At 50.6% G+C, this 23,095-nt stretch overlaps 1 protein-coding gene across 7 annotated transcripts in view; it reads right to left on the reverse strand.

Moving 5' to 3' along the window:
- Positions 1–1,145: 1,145 nt before the first annotated feature.
- LOC140396559 (fatty acyl-CoA reductase 1) overlaps positions 1,146–23,095 on the reverse strand; it is a 328,616-nt gene continuing 306,666 nt past the window's right edge. For all 7 annotated transcript variants that reach the window (XM_072485319.1, XM_072485324.1, XM_072485320.1 and 4 more), the window contains 3 exons: positions 18,357–18,486; positions 5,007–5,134; positions 1,146–1,947 (listed from right to left, as the gene is read on the reverse strand). In XM_072485319.1, coding sequence (XP_072341420.1) covers positions 1,785–1,947; positions 5,007–5,134; positions 18,357–18,486 — 421 coding nt within the window. In that variant the 3' untranslated portion in view covers positions 1,146–1,784. The remainder of the gene's footprint in view (positions 1,948–5,006; positions 5,135–18,356; positions 18,487–23,095) is intronic.

Raw genomic sequence — 23,095 nt, forward strand, 5'->3', positions numbered from 1 at the left:
TGTGCTGTATTGTACTTTGTTCAGATTGTTTTCCGGGAAGATAGTGCAAGATGTTTATATTTGGAGGCAATGGCAGCAGTCCGTGAGATAATAGTAGGTGGACTCATTCTCCAAAGTCCCAGAAAAGCATTAAGAATGTTGGGCTGTAAACATTTGTATTTTTAACTGCCCATTGACTTTCAAGTTGGGAGTCAAGGTCTCAAGGATAGCTATCAGCATCGCTACCTGGATACAATGTCCATGTGATTCAATTTGCCTGGTGATAGGCTTTGAGACAGGGAGTGCACAAAGGAAACCATTGTGATATCAGATTAGGCTTTCCTAAAATATCCCTGATTATCACAGACAGGTTAATCTGCCAGGGTCCAGGCGAAAGGAAGAACCGCTAGAGGCTGGAAGTCCCTGTGTTTCACTGCTCAGGAATGCAGGTGGGAACTCTTGCTTGGAATGGAAAGGCCAAGTTGATGAAGAGTTAAAATGAGGCTGGATAATTTACCTAGCTTTAGCCAGAGGGAGAAGTCTCCAGGGAAACTTGCACCATGAAAGACAGGTCTGGATTTAAAAGTATACAGGCTGTGAGAGAAAATGTCCGGAGGTAAACTCTCAGGAGTTCAGAACCATTTTCTGGATTGATTCTCAGAAAATTGAATGTGTACTTAAAGGACAGTGTAACATATCAGTGATAGTGGATTTTTATGATTGTGTAAAAAGGTATGCTCTGCATTTTAAAGTGCAAGTTGCCTACAAACAATGTTTAGTCAATAGTGCTTTCAGTCTGTTACAGTAAATGTCTTAAAACATCACATCTTGTCATGTCATCCTTTTGGCTGTTAACCAGAAGTTTGAGTTTCTTTTTTAAAGTTATCAGCCTCTACAAAGATCATCATACACAACAAACGTTCCCTCTATTTGATCAGGAAAGGCCTTGGGCTCATGGTAAAACCTTGAATACCTTTCTCTATTGATTCCGGGTCAGGCACCCAGCAGAGCAGAGTAAGTCTCGCGTAGCAGTTATTTTTATTCTGTTGTCATAAAAATGTGGTGTGTTGCTGCCAAGGTCTCCTGTTGGTCGCAGGTTGGCAAACTTGGGGAGGGGGAGGGGAAACGGTGACTTTCTGCAAAATATTAGCAACAAATTGAGAAACTTTGGTCAAGTGTCAACTTTTATATACATTTTACAAGTGTAAAACACCCAGCAATGTTTGTTAAGCTATCATTTGCCATTTTAGCACCAAGAAGAGAACGTTACCGTGTTATTGCCGGAAAGTTACTTTCCTCTTACATTAACTGTACAATGGGCCCTATTCACAAAGATAACTGGTTACAAAACCAGCCTCGAATGCACGGGGACTGCCAGTTCGATACACTGTGCAGGTTCCTTTCCTGAATAAGGCCCTGCATCCAAAATATAATGGCGCCAAAGAGACAATTTTGTACTTTACATTCCATTCCAGTAATTGCCTGTAAAATCAAGCCAAGGTATTGCAAGACAGTGTGTATAAATACAGACATTGAAAAACTCTTTACTTTGTCAATTTGGTCAAGGTGGTAATGCTAGAAAACCAGAGCGTCGCACCAGCGTATGCTTGGCGTGAAAATATTATTGTTCTTTATTATAACATTGGCAGTGTGTACGTTGGAATGCAGAGTCATATTACTTTCTTTACAGTGGCTTGGGAAGTCTTGAGGCCTTTTTTTTGGGACAGGGGTATTCCTAAAGGATTGCTTGTCGTTAGGAGCAAACTGAGGTCCCTCAATTTGCAATGTGCCACGCGGGGCAGACCTCAGTACCGGAGAGTACTGGATGCCCTGAAGTATGACAGGAATTTGTAGCACAGGCTCACCACAAAGTACCAGATGTGGCGGGCCATTTGTGATCGAGCAATAAAAACACGCCAGATGACGACGAGGAGGATGGTGTTGAAGGCAAAGCGGATGTTTCGTAGCCTGTGAAGAGAGAGAAAGGTTCCAGAGGTCAGTGCACTTTGCACGCTGTGCTGAGCAGTAAAGTATGTGCACAGGACATCTGTTTGCATTTTGTAAATTATCCAAATTCAGGTAACTAAATTATTTTATTGAAAAACGTTTGACAGGCACGAATTGCGACGCACTCTGCAACATTTCCTCCTATATCCTTGAGTCCTTCTTTCAAATGAGTCGGTCCCTGGAGATGCCTTCACTGCATGTGGTGTGCGTGAGGTTAACTGTAAGATGAGACCTGAGGCAAAATGACTCAGGATTCTTTGCTCCTTCAGAATAGTGGGCGGGATTCTCTGATCCTGAGGCTAAGTGTTGACGCCATCGTAAACGCCGTCGCGTTTCCCAACGGCGTCAACATGGCCTCAGGAGCAGCAATTCTGACTCCTACAGGGGGCCAGCACGGCACTGGAGCGACCCACACCATTAAAAATCAGGACCTCAAAGGTAGCAATCGCTGGATTACTCCAGGTCCACACGCCAGTGAGTACTGGGGCAATGAGGTAAAACAGGTCAATGGACGTCTGCAGAGTTGGCGAACTCCTGTGGCATTGGGGGGGGGGGGGGGGGGGGGGGGGAGGCGGTTGTGGGGCAGGTGGGACCTGTACGAGATGGACAAGCTTCATCACAACAGGGCTGGGACCAACGGCCTCACAGTGAGGTTAGATTGTGACGTGAGGGAAGGCTGAAACACAATTGGCCAGGGGTGGGACAAAGCACGAGAGAAGATGCACAGAGTTTTGAGAAAGACAAACGGCGCTTGAGCATAGAAAATGTTTGGAGCCAGGACAGGTAGATTTGGAGCTCAGGTGTGTAAATGTAAGGAGCATGGAAAATCGGCTTGGTGGTCGCAGGTATAAGTAGCTGTATGGAGGTAGGCGTGGAATCTATCCACTGGGCCCCGTCCAGCGACTAACTAGCTGGTGGTGACTCCGCTGCAGCCATTCCCAGGGGCCGTGCCAGGGTTAAGCCCCAACAGCAGGGGCAATTTCCCGCTGGACTGCATGGTGCGGAGGTCACTGTCCAGCCTCTGAAAACCGCCGGCCAAGCAGAGGTCAGCAGCTCTGCGGCACCTTTGGCAGCCCTCGGAGCTGTAGCTACCCTTTGCACCGCAGACTTATTGGGACAAATCGGGAAGGCATCGGGATCTCCATCCCGCACTTTCTCATCCCACTACTCAGTTCCCAACGCCCCCCCCCCCCCCTCACTCGTTTGCCACCTCCCAATCCATCTCTAGGGGGAGCATTAAATTCTTCCCTACAGAATGGCAATAACAAAGGTGGCTCAAAGGAAGAGAGGATTTTACTGAACATTCCTGAATCCACAGTATTCAGGAAAGATGCAGAAGGAAAAATAAGAGAGGTACGGCAGCATTAATCAAATAAATTATTTTAGCACGGGAGAGAGATGTGGGGGTAACAGATTCGGTTGAATATTTTTAAAATTCAGGAAAGATCGAGCAGCTTCATCGCGACTGGGTGCCGGCTAAAACGACAGGGAGATGGATGAAGAAATCTGCAGGCAAATTGCAGGACGATGCAATAAGAGCAACGTAACCGCGATAATAAGGACTTGAGTTATTGTAAAATGGACTGGTTTGGGAACAGTGGGTGCGAGAAGGATCCCTTCTGTGCCCAGGAGTTCCGCAGAGTGGCAATGTTCACCCGCCATTCCTCACTCAGGTTGGGTGAGCCCGGGGCAATGGTACGCACCCCCGGGGTAACCGGGACGCGGAGGGGTAAGCCATTCCCCCTTTACCGGTTCGGGATGAGGGAGGGTGGGAGGTGAGTCTGTGGGGGAGTGGTTTCAGTATGGGAGGAGGGAAGTCGGGGGGAGGGGTGGGGTCCAGACCAGGTCGCACCCGGAGGGCGTTGTGGTCGGGGCGGATGGGGGGGGAGTCAGTTTGCGGGGGAGTGGGGGACAGAGGTTGGATCGGGTGTGGGGGTAATGTGGTGGGTCCCCTTTGGGGTCGTTTTGTTTGGGGTGTCCTGTGTGAAGCTGGGTCTCGGTGTTTAAATAGTTACTCTGGAGTTAGTAGTATTTGTTTCCTCTAACTCTTTCAGAGTGACCATCAGGGTAAAACTGGCGGGACCTTCCAAAGCTAGTGATTTAAATCGCTTCTGCTGGATGATTCCCGGCCCAACGCAATTGTCCAGAAGGAGACAGCACTTCTGGGCAATATCAGGGTCAACTCTGAGGTGGGAACTTTCTAGAAAGATTCCCAGCGGATCATGGGTAAAAAGGTAAAGTCGCCACAGTCCCGGATGACCACTGCTTTCCCCTTTGAGGGGGGAGAGCTGACTGGTGGTGATTTAACCTGAGGGTCACCACACCTCAGGCGAGGGTCAAGGTTGAGAAGGCCATCCCCTCTAAGTCAATTCACGCCCATTAGAGGGGCCTTCACGAATAATCTCCTCCATCTCCTCCGAGGATCGAACCCTCGTTGCCAGCCTCGCTCTGCATCACAAACCAGCCGTCCAGCCAACTGAGCTAAACCGGTCCCATCACAGGGGGACCCCCGAAATGCAAGGCTGGGACACTCAGAAGTTATGGATTATATGTGAAGAATCACGGAATGATGACAAAGGGATATTTTGTCATCAGCTGACAACACATGGCATTGTCCTAACAATCCTCATGTGGGACAGAAGCTGAATCCAGCCCGTATTCTGATCTCTGGATGCCTGGATCAAATGCGAGAGGGTAGCTGAAGTGTGGAGGATGTGGTGGCGAGTTATTATTGAAGCTGCTTACTTGAAAAGTTTCCTTTTCCTCCCAAACAAGGGGCTGGTTTAGCACAGAGGGCTAAACAGCTGGCTTGTAATGCAGAACAATATAGAATAAGGCCAGCAGCACGGGTTCAATTCCCATACCGGCCTCCCTGAACAGGTGCCGGAATGTGGCAACTAGGGGCTTTTCACAGTAACTTCATTGATGCCTACTTGTGACAATGAGCTATTATTATTATTATTATTATTTAGTTTTGTGAGAGTAAATGCTGAGCAGAGGGTGAAGGCGCCTGTACTCACTTCTTGAGGTGCTGTCTTGCTGCAGGAAGTCCAGACATGTCTTCATTCAGTACATATTTCTTCGTTCCTATGCAGTAATTTTCAATGTATTCGGGCCAGTGGAGCTGGCGGACATCAAAATTGAAACCCTGCGAAAAAAACAACACATGGCTCAAAGTCCGCACAGTTCACCCGATGGAGGAAATCTGCAGATTTCCAGGCACGCAATCTGCTTAATGGACATCTTTCTTTCCAATTTGGGATTACACTCCTATTTCATAGAATGTTGCATTTAAATGCCTGCGAGCCGGCAACACAAAAGGTACTGGGTGAAGAGAATAGACCGTAAGCATTTGATTATCATTCCACAATATCCAGGGAAAAGCTACAGACATTACTCTGGTCTCGGCGACCTATCTGGGTTCTGTGTCGGTGCCATAAGCGATTGAACTTGGCTACATTCTTCTGAATTCCTATCCCCAATATCCAGCCCTACTCCAACACTCCATCTGCTAGCTAGCAACAGAATTTAGACGGGAGGTATTGGGACTATCGTTGAAATGTTGGGAGCTTCAATATTTCCCTGGACGCCATGCGCACATGTTTTGGGGTTGTGAAAAAGTGGGAAGATTCTGGGTGGGAGTATTTGTGGTCTTAGCCAGGACAGTGGAGGAGGGAGTGGACCCGGACTCTTTGGTGGTGATATTTGGGGTTTCAGAGAAGCCGGAGCTCATGGAGAGGAGGAAGGCCGATGTCATGGCCTTCACCCCTCTGATTGCACGGCGGTGAATTTTACTGGAGTGGCGGTCGGCATCGCCACCGGGGGTAGCAGCTTGGTTGGGTGACCTGTACGATTTCCTGCGGTTAGAGAACAAAGACATCTACATCTACGTACATCTACTCTAAACCTTGCCCCTCTCACCTTAAACCTATGCCCCCTAGTAATTGACCCCTCTACCCTGGGGAAAAGCCTCTGACTATCCACTCATAATTTTGTAGACCTCTATCAGGTCGCCCCTCAACCTCCTTCATTCCAGTGAGAACAAACCGAGCTTATTCAACCGCTCCTCATAGCTAATGCCCTCCATACCAGGCAACATCCTGGTAAATCTCTTCTGCACCCTCTCTAAAGCCTCCACATCCTTCTGGTAGTGTGTCGACCAGACTTGAACACTACACTCCAAGTGTGGCCTGACTAAGGTTCTATACAGCTGCAACATGACTTGCCAATTTTTATACTCAATGCCCCGGCCAATGAAGGCAAACATGCCGTATGCCTTCTTGACCACCTTCTCCACCTGTGTTGCCCCTTTCAGTGACCTGTGGACCTGTACACCAAGATCTCTCTGATTGTCAATACTTTTGAGGGTTCTACCATTCACTGTAAATTCCCTACCTGCATTAGACCTTCCAAAATGCATTACCTCACATTTGTCCGGATTGAACTCCATCTGCCATCTCTCCGCCCAAGTCTCCAAACGATGTAAATCCCGCTGCATCCTCTGACAGTCCTCATCGCTATCTGCAATTCCACCAACCTTTGTGTTGTCCGCAAACTTACGAATCAGACCAGTTACATTTTCCTCCAAATCATTTATATATACTACGAACAGCAAAGGTCCCAGCACTGATCCCTGCGGAACACCACTGGTCACAGCCCTCCAATTAGAAAAGCCCTCCATTGCTACTCTCTGCCTTCTATAGCCTAGCCAGTTCTGTATCCACCTTGCCAGCTCACCCCTGATCCCGTGTGACTTCACCTTTTGTACCAGCCTGCCATGAGGGACCTTGTCAAAGGCCTTACTGAAGTCCATATAGACAACATCCACTGCCCTACCTGCATCAATCATCTTAGTGGCCTCCTCGTGGGCTAGTTAACTCAGTACCATAAAGGTCTGTCCAGGAAGGAGCCATTCTGCAGAGTCACCCCGGATGGGACTGGGACAGTTACTTGTAAATATGTTATTCTACGAACGCACGCTGACTTTGCCAGAACCTTCCAAGGGGCTGGAAGTCCATCAGATGTCGTTCACCATGTCCAAGGCCACCGTTGAGAAGCTAAGACACTCTCAGCTCCCATGGCATCCCGGAGGTGCTAGTGACAGACAACGGCACTCCGTTCACCAGTGGCGAGTCGAACAATTTACGAAGGCAAAGAGGGTGCGGCACATCCGCACGGCCCCATATCACCCTTCCCCGAATGGGCTGGCCCAGTAAGCGGTGCAGAGACCTTCAAGCGATGGATGCGGAAATAGACCCCAGGATCCATGGAGACGCGACGAGCAAGATTTTTGTTCAGCTATTGGACCAGCCGCATGCCGTGACCGACGGAACTGCTGATGGGCCAGAGGGTCAGGACCCGCCCCAGCCTCGCGTTCCCCGATGTTGGCGGGAAATTACAGATGTGGGTGGTCATGGACCAGGAATTTTGGACCAGGGGACACGGTGCCCGAGGACGGTGCCCGGTGGATTCCAGGAGCAGTGGTACAGCAGACCAGGCTGGGCTCGTACTAGGTGACGGCGCGTGGACATACGATGCGGAAACATCTTGTCCACCTCAGGAGGAGAAGGCCAGAGTTAGGCCACGGCCCACCAGAGGAACCGTCTTACATCCGCGTTGCCCTGGCATGGGGGGGGGGCTGTGGGCGTCACCCCCTGGAGACCCTGACACTGAGGTGCGAGAGGTGGTGGACTCAGAGATGGAGACCTAGACATCTGAGGCCTCTGACGGCGACCTCGCCAGGGTTCCAGAACCAGCGGTACCCCCAAGATGGCCATCTAGTAAACGACGATCCCCGACACGCTATACACCCCTTGACCCATGGGCAGCACGGTAGCATTGTGGATAGCACAATTGCTTCACAGCTCCAGGGTCCCAGGTTCGATTCCCGGCTTGGGTCACTGTCTGTGCGGAGTCTGCACGTCCTCCCCGTGTGTGCGTGGGTTTCCTCCGGGTGCTCCGCTTTCCGCTCACAGTCCAACGATGTGCAGGTTAGGTGGATTGGTCATGATAAATTGCCCTTAATATCCAAAAAAATGTTTGGGTGGGGTTACTGGGTTACAGGGATAGGGTGGAGGTGTGGGATTAATTGGGGTGCTCTTTTCAAGGACAGTGCAGACTCGATGAACTGAATGGCCTCCTTCTGCACTGTAAATTCTGTAAAATATAAATAAATGTATGTGGCAAATTGTCGTAAAATGTTTTTTGCACCCTCCCTGAAGCTTTCACATTCTTCCTAAAATGCGGTGCCTCGTACTGGACCTGATACTCCAGTTGAGGCCAAAACAGGGTTTTAGAAAGTTTCATCAAATCATTCTTGTTTTGTACTCTACGCCTCTTTGTATTAATGTTGTGGAGATGCCGGCGTTGGACTGGGGTGAACACAGTAAGAAGTCTTACAACACCAGGTTAAAGTCCAACAGGTTTGTTTGGAATCACTAGCTTTTGGGGCGCAGCTCCTTCCTCGGGTGAATTAAGAGGTGGGTTCCAGAAACATATATATAGACAAAGTCAAAGATGCAAGACGATACTTTGAATGTGAGCATTTGCTGTAATTAAGTGTTGACAGATCCAGAGCGAGGGTTAATCACAGGTTAAGGAGGTGTGAATTGTGTCAAGCCAGGACAGTTGGTAGGATTTTGCGAGCCCAGATGGTGGGGGGTGAATGTAATGCGACATGAATCCAAGGTCCCAGTTGAGGCCGTACGTCTGTGTGCGGAACTTGGCTACAGCAGAAACTTCTAGCCAAGTTCCTGCACTCCCCTTAGAATTAGACCCATTATTTTTACTGCTTTTCCTTGTTCTTCCTACCAAAATATCTCATTTCACATTTCTCTGCATTTAACTGAATCTGTCACACGCCTGCCCATTCCACCAGCCTGCCCATGTCCTCTCAAAGTCTATCACTATCCTCCTCATAGTTTACAATACTTCAATGTTTTGTGTCATCTGTAAAGTTTGAAATTGTTTTCTGTGCAACCATGTCTAGGATAGGTATCGTGAGGAACAGTGGACGGGATTCTCTCAGCCCACGCTGGGCCGGAGAATCGCCGGACCGGGCGTGAATCGCGCCAAGTCGCCCCGACGCCGGTCCGCCGATTCTTAAGAGAGCGGAGAATCATCACCATTGGTGCCGGCGTGGTCGGTGCGGTGCCGGTCGGGGGCCGCTCTATTCTGCCCCCGGGATGGGCCGAGCGGCTGCAAAGAAATTCCGAGTCCTGCCGGCGCCGGCCACATGTGCTCTTACCCGACGGAACCTCGGCGTGCATACATCCGGGTGCGGCCTGGTGGGGGGGGGGGTCCAACCCCGGGGAGGGGCCTCCGCTGTGGCCTGGCCCACGATCGGGGCCTACCGATCGGCGGGCTAGCCTCTCGGGCTGGGGGGACACTTTTGCTCCGCGCCGGCCCCTGTAGCCCTACGCTATGTTACGTCGGGGCCGGCACAGAGAAGGGAGCCACCGTGCATGCGCGCAACCCCTGTCATTGCAAGATTCAAGTCTGCTGCAACATTTTGTAGTTAGCCGGATGAGGAGGTTTTGTGGCCCAGTGGTAGCATCTCTACCTCTACACCAGAAGCTCTGGGTTCAGGTGTAGCGCCAGGACTTGTCGACCATGGAAAGAACGTTCATACAGGAATTTTTCCACCACTTCCGCATTACTCCCCAAGGGGAAAAACTGTGTGTGTCAAAAAAGTACTTGTGTGCTGGTTTCTATTGAATTTAAATTAGGTTTTACTGAACCTTTGTTGATTCCATCCTTATTTATAGTTCTTAGCAGTATGTGATACTCTGCTTGATTGATTCCCACCATTCTAGAACTTTGGTTTATATCACAATTTAGTGAAGTGCTGAGGGTTTGCTATGAATCAGATAACATGTTAAGCTCGTGCTTTAACTGCCTGCAACATAACCTGGAGCACTATTGAACCGCAAGCAGGTGGGTTTCTTGGTGCCCTGCCCAGCATTCATACTCTGCCCCCTCCAAAAGGGCATCCTCGGGGAGTACGGCGCACGCCGTTGGGACGGCCTCAGGCCCTCCCCCGATGCTCCGCCCCCCGATGGGCCGACTTCCCGACGGCGTGGATCTCTTGTGGTCTGAGGTTTCGTCAACCTCACGTGGCGGCCACAGACCCGGCAATTCTCTGTCTGTATCGGCAGGGAAAGCCGGGGGTTTTACGTGGTGCGGCTGCTAGCACCCCCACCGGGCGGAGCATCGGAGCGGGGGCGCCGCTGAATTTTTGGTCGTAATACTAGACACATGCTCCGGACATAACCTCAAAATAGGAGAATCCAGCCACATGTGTTTTAGAATATAAACATGATGTGGAGATGCCGGCGTTGGACTGGGGTGAGCACAGTAAGACGTCTTACAACACCAGGTTATAGTCCAACAGGTTTGTTTCGAATCACTAGCTTTCGGAGCACTGCTCCTTCCTCAGGTGAAGGACCTGAGGAAGGAGCAGTGCTCCGAAAGCTAGTGTTTGAAACAAACCTGTTAGCATATAAACCATACTGTTAAGTTAATCATGCTTGTTTTGCAGTCTTGTATATACAACAAAGTTTGTGGGCGGGATTCCCAGTTGCCCGCCGCCGATATCGTAATTGGAATCGGGCGGAGAATGGGCTCCAGCGCCCAAATTGGGGCCGGCGCCTGTTTGATGCTGGTCAGCTGTGCTCCCCCGCCACGGAATTGGCATAATCGCCTTGCACGGCGTGCGCTGTTGTAACGGCGTTGGCGTGTCACCAGAAGGTCCTCCTGCGATGCTCCGCCCCCGATGGGCCAAGTTCCCAACCGCGCGGTTGACGTGTGGTCTGAGCGATCAGGAACCCGGCGCGGCGGCTGCGGACTGTGTCCAGCGCCATCACACTCGGTTGGGATCCGTGCCGCTGGCCAGGAGGGGAGGGAGGGGGCGGCTTCTGAGACGGCTGAGGGGATTGCTGGGGGGGTGGCCAGGGGGCGGCCTGTGGGATCGTGGATGGCGGGTCAGGTCCGCGCACGCCCGACGTCATGTTGTCCGGTGCGACCACTGAATGACGTCGCCGTGCGCATGTGCGAGCCAGGGACCCGGCAATTCTCTGACCGTTTTGGCACAGGAGCCGGACGTTTCACCCGGCACTACTGCTAGTCCCTCACCGGTCCCGGGATTGGCGAGGGTTCGGCACCGTAATTGCCGTTGTAAGTCTCCTTTTGAGCCGTCACTTAACCGATTAAACGGAAAATCCAGTCCAGCGTTTTTGTTTAAAAATGTGAAATCTAGTGATGGAGTTGGTTAAAATGTGATGTTGATATTTCTCTTTAAATGTTAACAGTTAACTGGATCGTAGAAGCAGTAACTTTTGTGTGTCCATGGCCAAGCCACTAGGTGGAGTCGCTCATAAAATTAAATTTTCGACCATTAGTCAGGGAATTATTGACAGCGGAATCCTCAACCTGTTAAATCACATCTCCAGTTTGTTGAAGGTGCATCATCACCTGGAGTGACGCAAATCCAAGGTGGCTTGTCTTTGTGGGCCCCCTTTTCTCTCTTTGTCATATTTAAAATGGCACACTTCCCTGCTCTTTTAATTTTTTTGTGGATGCCTGTGACATTTTCTGGGATTTTTTTCTGCATAAAATACATGATATAAATGCAAGAGGTTATGTGGAAACCTCGGCACCCTCCCAATTTAATGACCCAGGGAACCCCACAGCCACATCCTGCAATAACACCACAACAATAGCTGCTTTTGTTCCCATTCTTTCCGTGGCTCTTGTCCAGATGGTTTTTCAACATCGCATTTCCTACTTGTGCAAGTATTGAAGTATTAGCAACTTATTTTTGCCATCTGTTTAAAAATGATATGGCAGCTTTGACGCAAATGATTTAAACCACAAGTTATTTCCAACTTTTACACTCACAGTAGAGATGGGAGTTTGTAAACGGGGGACAGTTTTCTGTTGGGAATGGTTATGTGCAAGTTGCACCACAGGAAGTCACGCACAACATGCTCAATGGACAGGCTGTTCGCTGTTTAGTAATCATATAGTTTCATGTAATTTAGACCTCTCTAAAAATGAGTTTGGGAGTGTGGTAAACACCACTAGTGATATATTGTATGTATTACGGCACTGCCCAACGGCAAGTACTACGGTAAATCCCTGCCTGCTGGCTCCTCCCAGCAGGCGACGTATAAAAGTGTATGCTCTCCTGCGCTGCTCCCATTCTGGTTCCAGCTACAGGAGGCACAACAGCTTGTGCAATAAAGCCTCGATTGTTTCACCATTCTCGTCTCGTGGTAATTGACGGTACATCGGGGAGAAGGTGAAATTAATTAGGAGAAATCAGGCAATGATTCTGTTTTGTTGAAGGTGCACCATCACTGGATATAATGATATAAAAGCACCACTCACTCATAAGGTATTGAGTAAAGAAATTGTGGGTTCATTTATTAACCCACGACACAGGTGAACATGGTCAGATAGCTTGAAAACATCAGAGCTACAGAGCTGTATGCTCTGTTGAAAGCCAAAGCCAAACTAAACTGGATCTCATGACACACTTCCCTCTAGTGATGTCATGTTGCAATCCCATAAAAGGTTATTGCAACAGCTTCCAGTTCTGTGTCAGCACTGTTCTTCCTAGAAGCAGTAATAATGTTCACTCAAATTTTGTATGAAGCCAAATTTCTTCGTCAAATGGAGGTGTGACCGACAGAGCGCTCTTCAGGAATGATGGGTAGCAGATGCAGGATATGTTTACAGCATTGGATGTCAACATTGTCTCACTTGATATCAGAGCCATCACCTCGAATCACTCCCGCAGCAAAATCAAAGCTGATTTCATTTAGCGCGGCGTGCCAAAATATTCTGAACGAATCAATATCTGGAGATTCAACACATCGATCTGTTTCTGCTTTGTAACACTGGCCAACAGAAACAATAGAGTTCCTTTCCAAGAGGTGGTGGGAACATGTTACAAAATATCTTCCAGTATTGAAAGGGTTAATGGCTCCCCGTGTTCCTCACACGGACTTCCCTCCAAAGTTGGTTCACTCAGAGCTGTTGCAGCCTCCAACCCCTCAATCTTGTGCCTGAGTAATCCACCACCTCCAGCAACAACACTGAATGAATAATTTACCCTGTGTTGTAACAATGTTGTTAAGAACGAGCACTTCACACATCTTCTCTGAACCACATTTTCTAAATAGCTCTCCACTAACGTTCTGTACTGAAACTATGTGTACTTTAACGTCCTGGACAATGAATTCACTCGGTATTGGACCAAGAAAAGAAATTAAACCAGTTCAGTTTAAAATTCCATTTGAAGTAGTGTTTTTTATTAAATGGTCACAGATTCCCCCCCCCCCCCAAATCCTCATATCAAGGTTACCTTTACAGAATACATAGAATCCCTACAGTGCAGAAGGAGGCCTTTCGGTCCATCAAGTCTGGATCGGCCCTCCAAAAGAGCAACCTATCCAGGCCCACTCCCCCGCCCTGTCCCCGTAACCCCACCTAACCTGCACATCTTTGGACTGTGGGAGGAAACCGGAGTACCCGGAGGAAACCCACGCACACACGGGGAGAACGTGCAGACTCCGCGCAGACAGTGACCCAAGGTTTTAATTGAACCCTGGCGCTGTGAGGCAGTAGTGCTAACCACTGTGCCACCCTGCCAGCCTCCCCTGGCACCTTAGCTTGTTGCTTTATAGCAGACTTGCTGCTATTTGAAGTACTCAGTGTTTTGGCATCTTATCAGAGGTGAGGCAAGGTAGATATTATTTAAGGTGGCTATTTTCCTGGAATAATTTGGGGCCTCGGCTAACAGCAGTTTGCGCGAGATGTGACACGGTAGAATATGAGATATATGCTAGTGGGTCTGCTACTCCACTGTGGGGTGCAGTGTATATAACTAGTGCATAGACTTGTGACTTTTTACTCATACTTGTAGTATTGTTACAGTGTTGAAGACACCAGCAGGTTGTCCTGTAGAAGCACTACTATGTTGGAGGGGTGATGCCGTTGGGGGTGGGTTCATCTCGGCGATTTACGGGTGGATTCTGGAGGAGGATACAGCATCGTTGGAGGGGGTTAAGGCCAAGTGGGAGGAGGTGCAGGGGTGGTGCTGGAGTCGGGGGGCTGTGGTGTGAGTTGTTGCGGAGGGTGAATGCCTCAAGTTTGTGTGCGAGGCTGGGGTTGATACAGTTAACGGTGGTGCACAGGGCGCACCTAACGAGGTCGAGGATGAGCCGTTTTTTTGAGGGGGTGGAGGGTACTTGCGAGCAGTGTGGGAGAGGCCTGGTCAACCATGTACAAATGTTCTGGTCCTGCCTGAAGTTGGAGAAACTTTGGAGGTCTTTTTTTCAGCACCATGTCAGCGATCTTGCACCTGGACTTGGAGCCCTGTCCCCTGGGGGCAAATTTGGGTTGTCGGACCTGCGGGAGTTGCAGACGGGGGCGGGGGCAGATGTTTCAGCCTTCGCCTCGCTGATTACTCGCAGGCGGGTCCTGTGGGGTGGAGACCAACTTCTCCGTCCTGTGCCTCAGTGTGACTTGGAGAGTTTTTGTATTTTGAGAACATAGAACATAGAACATAGAAAATACAGCACAGAACAGGCCCTTCGGCCCACGATGTTGTGCCGAACCTCTGTCCTAGATTAATCATAGATTATCATTGAATTTACAGTGCAGAAGGAGGCCCATTCGAGTCTGCACCGGCTCTTGGAAAGAGCCCCCTGCCCAAACTCAACACCAACGGCAATTTTGGACACTACGGGCAATTTATCATGGCCAATCCACCTAACCTGCACATCTTTGGACTGTGGGAGGAAACCGGAGCACCCGGAGGAAACCCACGCACACACTGGGAGGATGTGCAGACTCCGCACAGACAGTGACCCAAGCCGGAATCGAACCTGGGACCCTGGAGCTGTGAAGCAATTGTGCTATCCACAATGCTACCAGGTTAAGTTCACCTTGAGGGAGGGGGTATATGATTGAGGGGCTCCACAAGAGATGGGGTCTGTGTATTCTTAATTTTAAAGATTCGATCACTGTCAGCTGCTAAAGAAAGGGGGAGTTTGGGAAGCGGGGGGGGGGGGGGGGGGGGGGGGGGGGGGAGGCGGGGTGGTTAGGGATGGGGGGGTTATTATTTTTCGAGTCATATGTGTCTTGGATGATAGGGTGGGGGGGGTTCCTCTGTGGTTTTTTTTGCTTTGTACTGTTTAACTTTATGTATAAAATGTTAAAAGCTGAAGTAAAAAAGTATATTTTTAAATAAATAAATACTCTGCTACATTGGCACACAGCAGAAGGGTGACATGAATTTGATTTTTTTTCTTCCGAATTTGATTTCCCGTGTAACAGTTATTGACTAGGGGAAATCAGCACAAGTTGCTAACACTTTGCAGGTGTAGTCAATGAGCTTGTCTTCAAGTTTTCCTACCTGTCACCCCATGGATATGGTTTTAATAATAATCGCTTATGGTCACAAGTAGGCTTCAAATGAAGTTACTGTGAAAAGCCCCTAGTCGCCACATTCCGGCGCCTGTTCGGGGAGGCCGGTACGGGAATTGAACCCGTGCTGCTGGCCTTGTTCTGCATTACAAGCCAGCTGTTTAGCCCACTGTGCTAAATCAGCCCCTGGTTTTATTCAACCTGCTCCAGTTCACTTTTTCGACCCCCTAAAATCTGCCCTTTTCCTGTCCGGGATCTTAATCCGTGACTGACTTTTATCCTTTGCTGACTTAATATTAAACCGTATTATATTATGATCGCTATTTCCCAACTGCTCCTCCATGCTAACGTTCTCCACCTGCCCTGCTTCATTTCCTGGGACCAGACCCAGCACAGTTTGCTCCCTGGTAGGACTGGACATGTACTGTTCCAGAAAGTTCTCCTGCACACACTGCAGGAATTTCCCCCCTTCCATGCGCCACACTCTACCTGTTTCCCAGTCTACCTTAGGGTCAACAAAATCCCCAAATCACAACCCTACTTACCCTGCAGGTCTCTATAATCTGCCTACAAATGTTCTCTTCCACTTCCTCCCGACTATTTGGAGGTCTATAGTAAATACCAAGCACGGTCACTGCTCCCTTCCTGTTTCCCACCTCCACCATATAGATCCTAATTCAGGAACAGCATCTCATTCAAGAGCTTTGCTACTATCTTTGGCCAAGACCGCTGCACCTCCTCCCTTTTTACCCACCCTGTTCCTACTAAACCCCTTATAACCCAGGATGTTCAGTATCCAGTCCTGTTCTGGTTTGAGTCATGTTTCTGTCAGTGCTACTATGTCATATGCCCCAGAGCAATTTCAGCTTCCAGTTCCCCAGTGTTGTTCACTATGTTCACTTACATGCATATACTTTGACCCTGCCCATATCTCTTTCTTGCCCTTCGGGAGGCGACCATTTCTTTGTTCACTGTCAACACTCAAGCCTTCTCCCACTTCCTATTCCCTGTCCCCCATCTTCTCTCTTTCAAATAAATAAATAACCTTTTCTTGTCACAAGTACGAAGTTACTGTGAAAAGCCCCCAGTCGCCACATTCCGGCGCCTGTTCGGATACACGGAGGGAGAATTCAGAATTCTCAGCTGGTACACGTTGTTCTGCATCACAAACCAGCTGTCTAGCCCAGTGAGCCAAACCAGCCATTACTGGTACTTCTAAAACTAGGCCCATTCGTCAACCCACCCCCTCTTGCTTTAAAAGTTTAACTCCCACTGCCCTATTTACTCTTTCCGCCAGGAGATAGGTTCCATTTCGGTTCAGACGAAGCCCATTTCGTCTAAACAGCTTTCTCCTTTCCCAAAACTGATCCCAATGTCCTAAAAATCTAAACCCCTCCGTTCGACACCATCCCTCAAGCCACGCATTTACCTCCCTGATCTGCCTTTGCCCGTGGCACAGGTAGTAGTTCAGAGATTACCACCATGGAGGTTCTGCATTTTAACCTATTCTCTAACTCCTGAAACTGGGCCTGCAAGACCCTGTCCCTCCCTATGTTGTTGATTCCCACATGAACCACAACCTCTAGTTGTTCCCCCTCCCTTTCCAGAAGTTTGTCCAGCCGATCTGTTATGTCCCGAACCCTTGCACCCGGGAGGCAATAGGCCATATGGGACTCCCAATCTTCGCTGCAAACTGAACTATTGAGTCACCCACTACCACCTTTCTAATCTGCCTACCAGCCTCCCTCTCTTTTCCCAGAGTAGCTTCAGGCACCATGGTACGATGGTTTTCCCTCGAGTCATCTACACCTGACTCAGTCGTGTTGCTCACTTCATAGGCATCTAAAATTTCATACCTGTTAGACAGCACCAAGGAGTCCTGGGTTTCCTGGACCAGCCGTCTCTTTTCCTTTCGTCGAATAGTCACTCACTCTCCTGCCATCCCGACACGCCTCCTTGCCTGCCTATCGTGATGTGGAGTGACCACCCTCTGGTGTGACTGTTCCAGAAACCTCTCTCCCTCTTCTATGGTGCGCAGTGAAGAGAGTCGCTGATCCAAATCAGCCACGGGTTGTTCAAGGACCGCTACCCTCTGGCACTTCTTGCAGATATGACTGTCCTGGATGTCTTGCGGATCCAAAACCTCCCACATCATGCAGGCAGCACACATCACAATCTTTCCCAGAGACCCTGCCACCTTTACTGATCAAGGTGAAGCACAAGGCTGAGGCTCTGCTGTTTCTAAGCCACAAACAATCATCTAACAGCCTCTCTCTCTCTCTCTGGTTTGAGGAGGAGGGAAGGATAGAAACGCTACCACAATGTAATGTTTGGATCTTTACCGTTCTTTGAGTAGCTTTGAGCTTTTGATCTTTGGGCAGCACGGTAGGACAGTGGTTAGCACAGTTGCTGCACAGCTCCAGGGTCCCAGGTTCGATTCCCGGCTTGGGTCACTGTCTGTGTGGGAGACTGGCCCGTTCCCCCCGTGTCTGCGTGGGTTTCCTCCAGTTTCCTCCCACAAGTCCCGAAATACCTGCCGTTAGGTAATTTGGACATTCTGAATTCTCCCTCAGTGTACCCGAACAGGTGCCGGAATGTGGCGACTAGGGGATTTTCACAGTAACTTCACTGCAGTGTTAATGTAAGCCTACTTGTGACAATTATGATGATGATTATTATTATTATTTGACACTGGATCCTTCACGATCCCCGTCTCAGCTGTGGTGAGCGAATATACATGAATCTCAGATTAAACAACACTCCTCGCAGAATCCTGTTAAATTGAGTTAGCAATGCCTTGTGGAAGATCATAACAAGATGAACGGCTATAGTGTTTACCCTCCTGCGTATTCCTGCTATTTAGGCTATCACAAGAGACTGCTGGTCGCTTCCTGCATTGGGGTTGCTATTTGAGGTACGAACCGTGGCTCACTCACCCTCTTATCCTCAAGGCTGAGCTGACCCATCAGCATATTCATGTTATCTGTACTCCATTGCCAGGACTTGCTGCTGAAGTACTCCAGTAGCATCATGGATTTGTGAAGTCTGTTGAAAATCTTCATCATTCTGCAAAGGCATGTACACTTAAGTAGCGCTAAATGTTGAGTTACTCAATCCTTACACCTGTAATCATTCATTAACCAGTTGCTTAGATGTGAAGGCTCGTTGTATTTTATTGACTTCATTCAAGCTCACTGACACGGTTCAGCATTCAAACATTTTAAATGTTTATTCATTTTCCACCTGAATTATTTCACCATTTGCAGTTTCTACAATTATGCACATGGCGGGGCGAATGAGCATTTATTTGAAAACTCTCTGCAAGCATCTCAATTACCGTTACTCCCAAAGCTGGCATTGTCACGGGTATTTTTTAAATGCACCATTCGTTTCTGTCACGGTCAATGTCACACATAATAGGTGCTATTTTACAAAGAAAGTATATTATCTGATCATTGATCATGTAGCTACCGGGTTTCTAAACCTTGTCCAGTCTGGTTTCGGATTTTCTTCCCACCCAGTCTTTTAGCTCATTTACATTGTTCAAAATAAGGGTTTTTTTTAAAGTTTAAAATTGAATAAAAGCACACATGCTAATGGTTAGGTTTACCCAGTGCTATGTCCTTTGTGTTTTCAAATACCTTCAGTAAAACTTTTACTTGAAGACTTAGGGTCTGACCGTCTGGCCCTGCCTGTTGCTGGGATCGTCCATTCCCGCTGAAAGTCAATGGACTTTCCTGTGGCGAGTTCCACCTATGGTGAGCCGGAAAGCACAATTGCTTCACAGCTCCAGGGTCCCAGGTTCGATTCCGGCTTGGGTCGCTGTCTGTGCGGAGTCTGCGCATCCTCCCCGTGTGTGCGTGGGTTTCCTCCGGGTGCTCCGGTTTCCTCCCACAGTCCAAAGATGTGCAGGTTAGGTGGATTGGCCCTGATAAATTACCCTTAGTATCCAAAATTGCCCTTAGTGTTGGGTGGGGTTACTGGGTTATGGGGATAGGGTGGAGGTGTTGACCTTGGGTAGGGTGCCCTTTCCAAAAGCCGGTGCAGACTCGATGGGCCGAATGGCCTCCGTCTGCACTGTAAATTCTATGATAATCTATGATAAAATCCCTGCCTTAGTCTTTCCCAAAAGCCTGGGTATGGCCTTGATATGTTTACCCAGGGCTGTGACTCCATGAGCTGAATTTGGATAGCGCAGTCTGAGCGTGTGTGGGCGGTACGGTAACGCAGTGGTTAGCACTGCTGAGTCACAGTGCCGGGGTCCTGGGTTCGATTCCCGGCTTGGGTCACTGTCGGTGCTGAATCTGCACGTTCTCCCCGTGTCTGCGTGGGTTTCCTCCCACAAGTCCTGAAAGACGTACTTGTTAGGTGAATGGACATTCTGAATTCTCCCTCAGTGTACCTGAGCAGGCGCTGGAGTGTGGCGACTGGGGTTTTTTTCACAGTGACTTCATTGCAGTGTTAATGTAAGCCGACTTGTGACACTAATAAAGATTAGATTAGAACAGATTAGAAAAGTATCAAAAATATTAACTGGCTGTGGTAGTATGTATTGGGGGTCATGTGGGACTGGAAGCCCTAATGTCATTGGCTGACAGATCCCGGGTCCTGGTTGGCCGTTGACCTCAAGCTCCGCCCTGAAGGCGGAGTATAAGAAGCCGGAGTCCTCCCCCGCAGGCCAGTTTACTATCGAGCTGCGGGGGAACAGACACGCTTAATAAAGCCTCATCGACTTCACTCTATTCGTCTCATGGAGTCTTTGTGCGCTACAATTTATTAAGCGTGCCTAAAAAAAAAGGACTATGGAGCTCAGGATCATTCCGGAATGCCTGAGGATCAGCCCCCACGCAGTGAACGCGGCAGCAGCCTTCAAGCACTGGCAGACTTGCTTCGAGGCCTACCTCAGAACGACCACCGGCCGGGTCACAGAAGACCAAAAACTGCAGGTCCTGCACTCGAGGGTGAGCACGGAGATTTTCTCCCTCATCGAAGACTCGGACGATTTCCAGACGGCGTTCGCAGCACTGAAAAGTCTCTATGTCCGCCCTGTTAACCAAATCTACGCTCGCTACCAGCTCGCGACGAGACGGCAAGCTCCCGGAGAATCGATGGACGAGTTCTACGCCGCGCTGCTGATTTTGGGACGAGCCTGCAGCTGCCCGTCGGTGAACGCAAACGAACACACGGACATGTTAATGCGCAATGCTTTTGTGGCAGGTATGCAATCCTCCCAAATCCGCCAAAGACTTCTAGAAAAAGAGTCACTAGGACTCTTAGAGGCACGGGCCCTAGCAGCCTCCCTAGACGTGGCCGCGCGTAATACCCGTGCCTACGGCCCCGACCGCGCGGCAACCCATTGGGCCCCATATGTACCCGTCGCGGCAAACCCCCTACCCCCCCCACAGGCTTGCGCGGTCCAAACGCCGAGTCGCACCGGGGGCGCCCGCTGTTATTTCTGCGGCCAGGCGAAACACCCCCGGCAGGGCTGCCCGGCCCGCGCAGCCATCTGCAAAAGCTGCGGGAAAAAGGGCCATTATGCGGCTGTGTGCCGGTCCCGCGAGGTCGCCGCTGTCCCGGGAGCACAGGGAGCCCTGCAAGCAGTTTACGCGCCCCAACCCCCCCAGCACGCCATGTGCGACCCGCAGGCGCAGCCGCTCTGGGTCCCGACCACCGCGGTCCCGGGAGAACTGGGAGCCCTGCACGCCGCCTATGCCCCCAACCCCCCTCCCCGCAGCCCATGTATGACCCGCCGCCGGCTCTACCGCTTTGGGTCCCGGCCAACACTCTCCACGGAGAGGAGGGAGTTTTCCGCGTCCCTAACGCCACCCTAACCCCCACCGCGTGCCCCACGCCTGACCCGCCGGCGCCACCTTCTTGGGCCCCGACCACCGCTGTCCCCGGTGAGGGAGCTCCGCGCGGTCCTAGCGCTCGCGGCCCCACGCCTGACCCGCCGGCGCCGCCGACCTGGGCCCCGACCACCGCTGTCCCCGGTGAGGGAGCTCCGCGCGGTCCTAGCGCTCGCGGCCCCACGCCTGACCCGCCGGCGCCGCCGACTTGGGCCCCGACCACCGCTGTCCCCGGTGAGGGAGCTCCGCGCGGTCCTAGCGCCCGCGGTCCTAGCGCTCGCGGTCCTAGCGCTCCCCAGCCCCCCCAGCACACCATGTGCGACCCGCAGATTTTGGGTCCCGGCCACCACGAGGGGAGGAGGGGCACCGATGTGCGACCCGCAGATTTTGGGTCCCGGCCACCACGAGGGGAGGAGGGGCACCGATGTGCGACCCGCAGACGACGCCATTTTGGGTCCCGGCCACCACAAGGGGAGGGGGGGCGCCGCCATCTTGGACCGCCCCAGATCTGTACGACGCGTGAGGGCGGCCATTTTGTCCACCCCCGCCGCCATCTTGTGACCCCCCAGCCACGTGCGATGTATGGGGGCGGCCATTTTGTTCATCCCCGATGCCATCTTGGACGGCAACAACGGACTCCACTCCACTACTACAACCACGGCTCGCTTCGATTACGCTCGATCAAGCTCGGCCCCGGACACTCCAGACGACGACGACAACGGTGCTAATAAACGGCCACGAGACGCCATGCCTAGTCGACTCCGGGAGCACGGAAAGCTTTATACACCCCGACACGGTAAGACGCTGTTCCTTAACCACCCATCCCAGCGCACAAAAGATTTGCCTAGCTGCAGGATCCCACTCCGTACAGATCCAGGGATTCTGCATAGTTACCCTAACGGTGCAGGGGAGGGAGTTCAAAAACTACAAACTAAACGTCCTTCCCCAACTCTGTGCCCCCACCTTGCTGGGATTAGATTTCCAATGCAATCTACAGAGCCTTACGTTCAAATTCGGCGGCCCCATACCCCCACTCACTATCTGCGGCCTCGCTACCCTCAAGGTGCAACCCCCATCCTTGTTTGCGAACCTCACCCCGGATTGCAAACCCGTCGCCACTAGGAGCAGACGGTACAGCGCCCAGGACCGGACCTTCATTCGGTCCGAAGTCCAGCGGCTACTAAAGGAGGGCATAATCCAGGCCAGCAATAGTCCCTGGAGAGCGCAGGTGGTAGTAGTGAAGACAGGGGAGAAACAAAGGATGGTCATTGACTATAGCCAGACCATCAACAGGTACACACAACTAGACGCGTACCCTCTCCCCCGCATATCCGACATGGTCAATCGGATTGCCCAATATAAAGTCTTCTCCACCGTGGACCTCAAGTCCGCCTACCATCAGCTCCCAATCCGCCCAAGTGACCGCAGGTACACAGCCTTCGAGGCAGACGGGCGATTATACCATTTCCTACGGGTCCCTTTTGGCGTCACAAACGGGGTCTCGGTCTTCCAACGGGAGATGGACCGAATGGTTGATCAACATGGGTTGCGGGCCACGTTCCCGTATCTCGACAATGTAACCATCTGCGGCCACGATCAGCAGGACCACGACGCCAACCTCCAAAAATTCCTCCAGACCGCCAAAGCCTTGAACCTCACGTACAACGAGGACAAGTGCGTTTTTAGCACCGACCGGCTAGCCATTCTGGGCTACGTAGTGCGCAATGGGATAATAGGCCCCGACCCCGAACGTATGCGCGCACTCATGGAATTTCCCCTCCCGCACTGCCCAAAAGCCCTGAAACGCTGCTTGGGGTTCTTTTCGTACT

Source organism: Scyliorhinus torazame, chromosome 19, assembly GCF_047496885.1.
Source record: "Scyliorhinus torazame isolate Kashiwa2021f chromosome 19, sScyTor2.1, whole genome shotgun sequence".
NCBI classification, from domain to species: domain Eukaryota; kingdom Metazoa; phylum Chordata; class Chondrichthyes; order Carcharhiniformes; family Scyliorhinidae; genus Scyliorhinus; species Scyliorhinus torazame.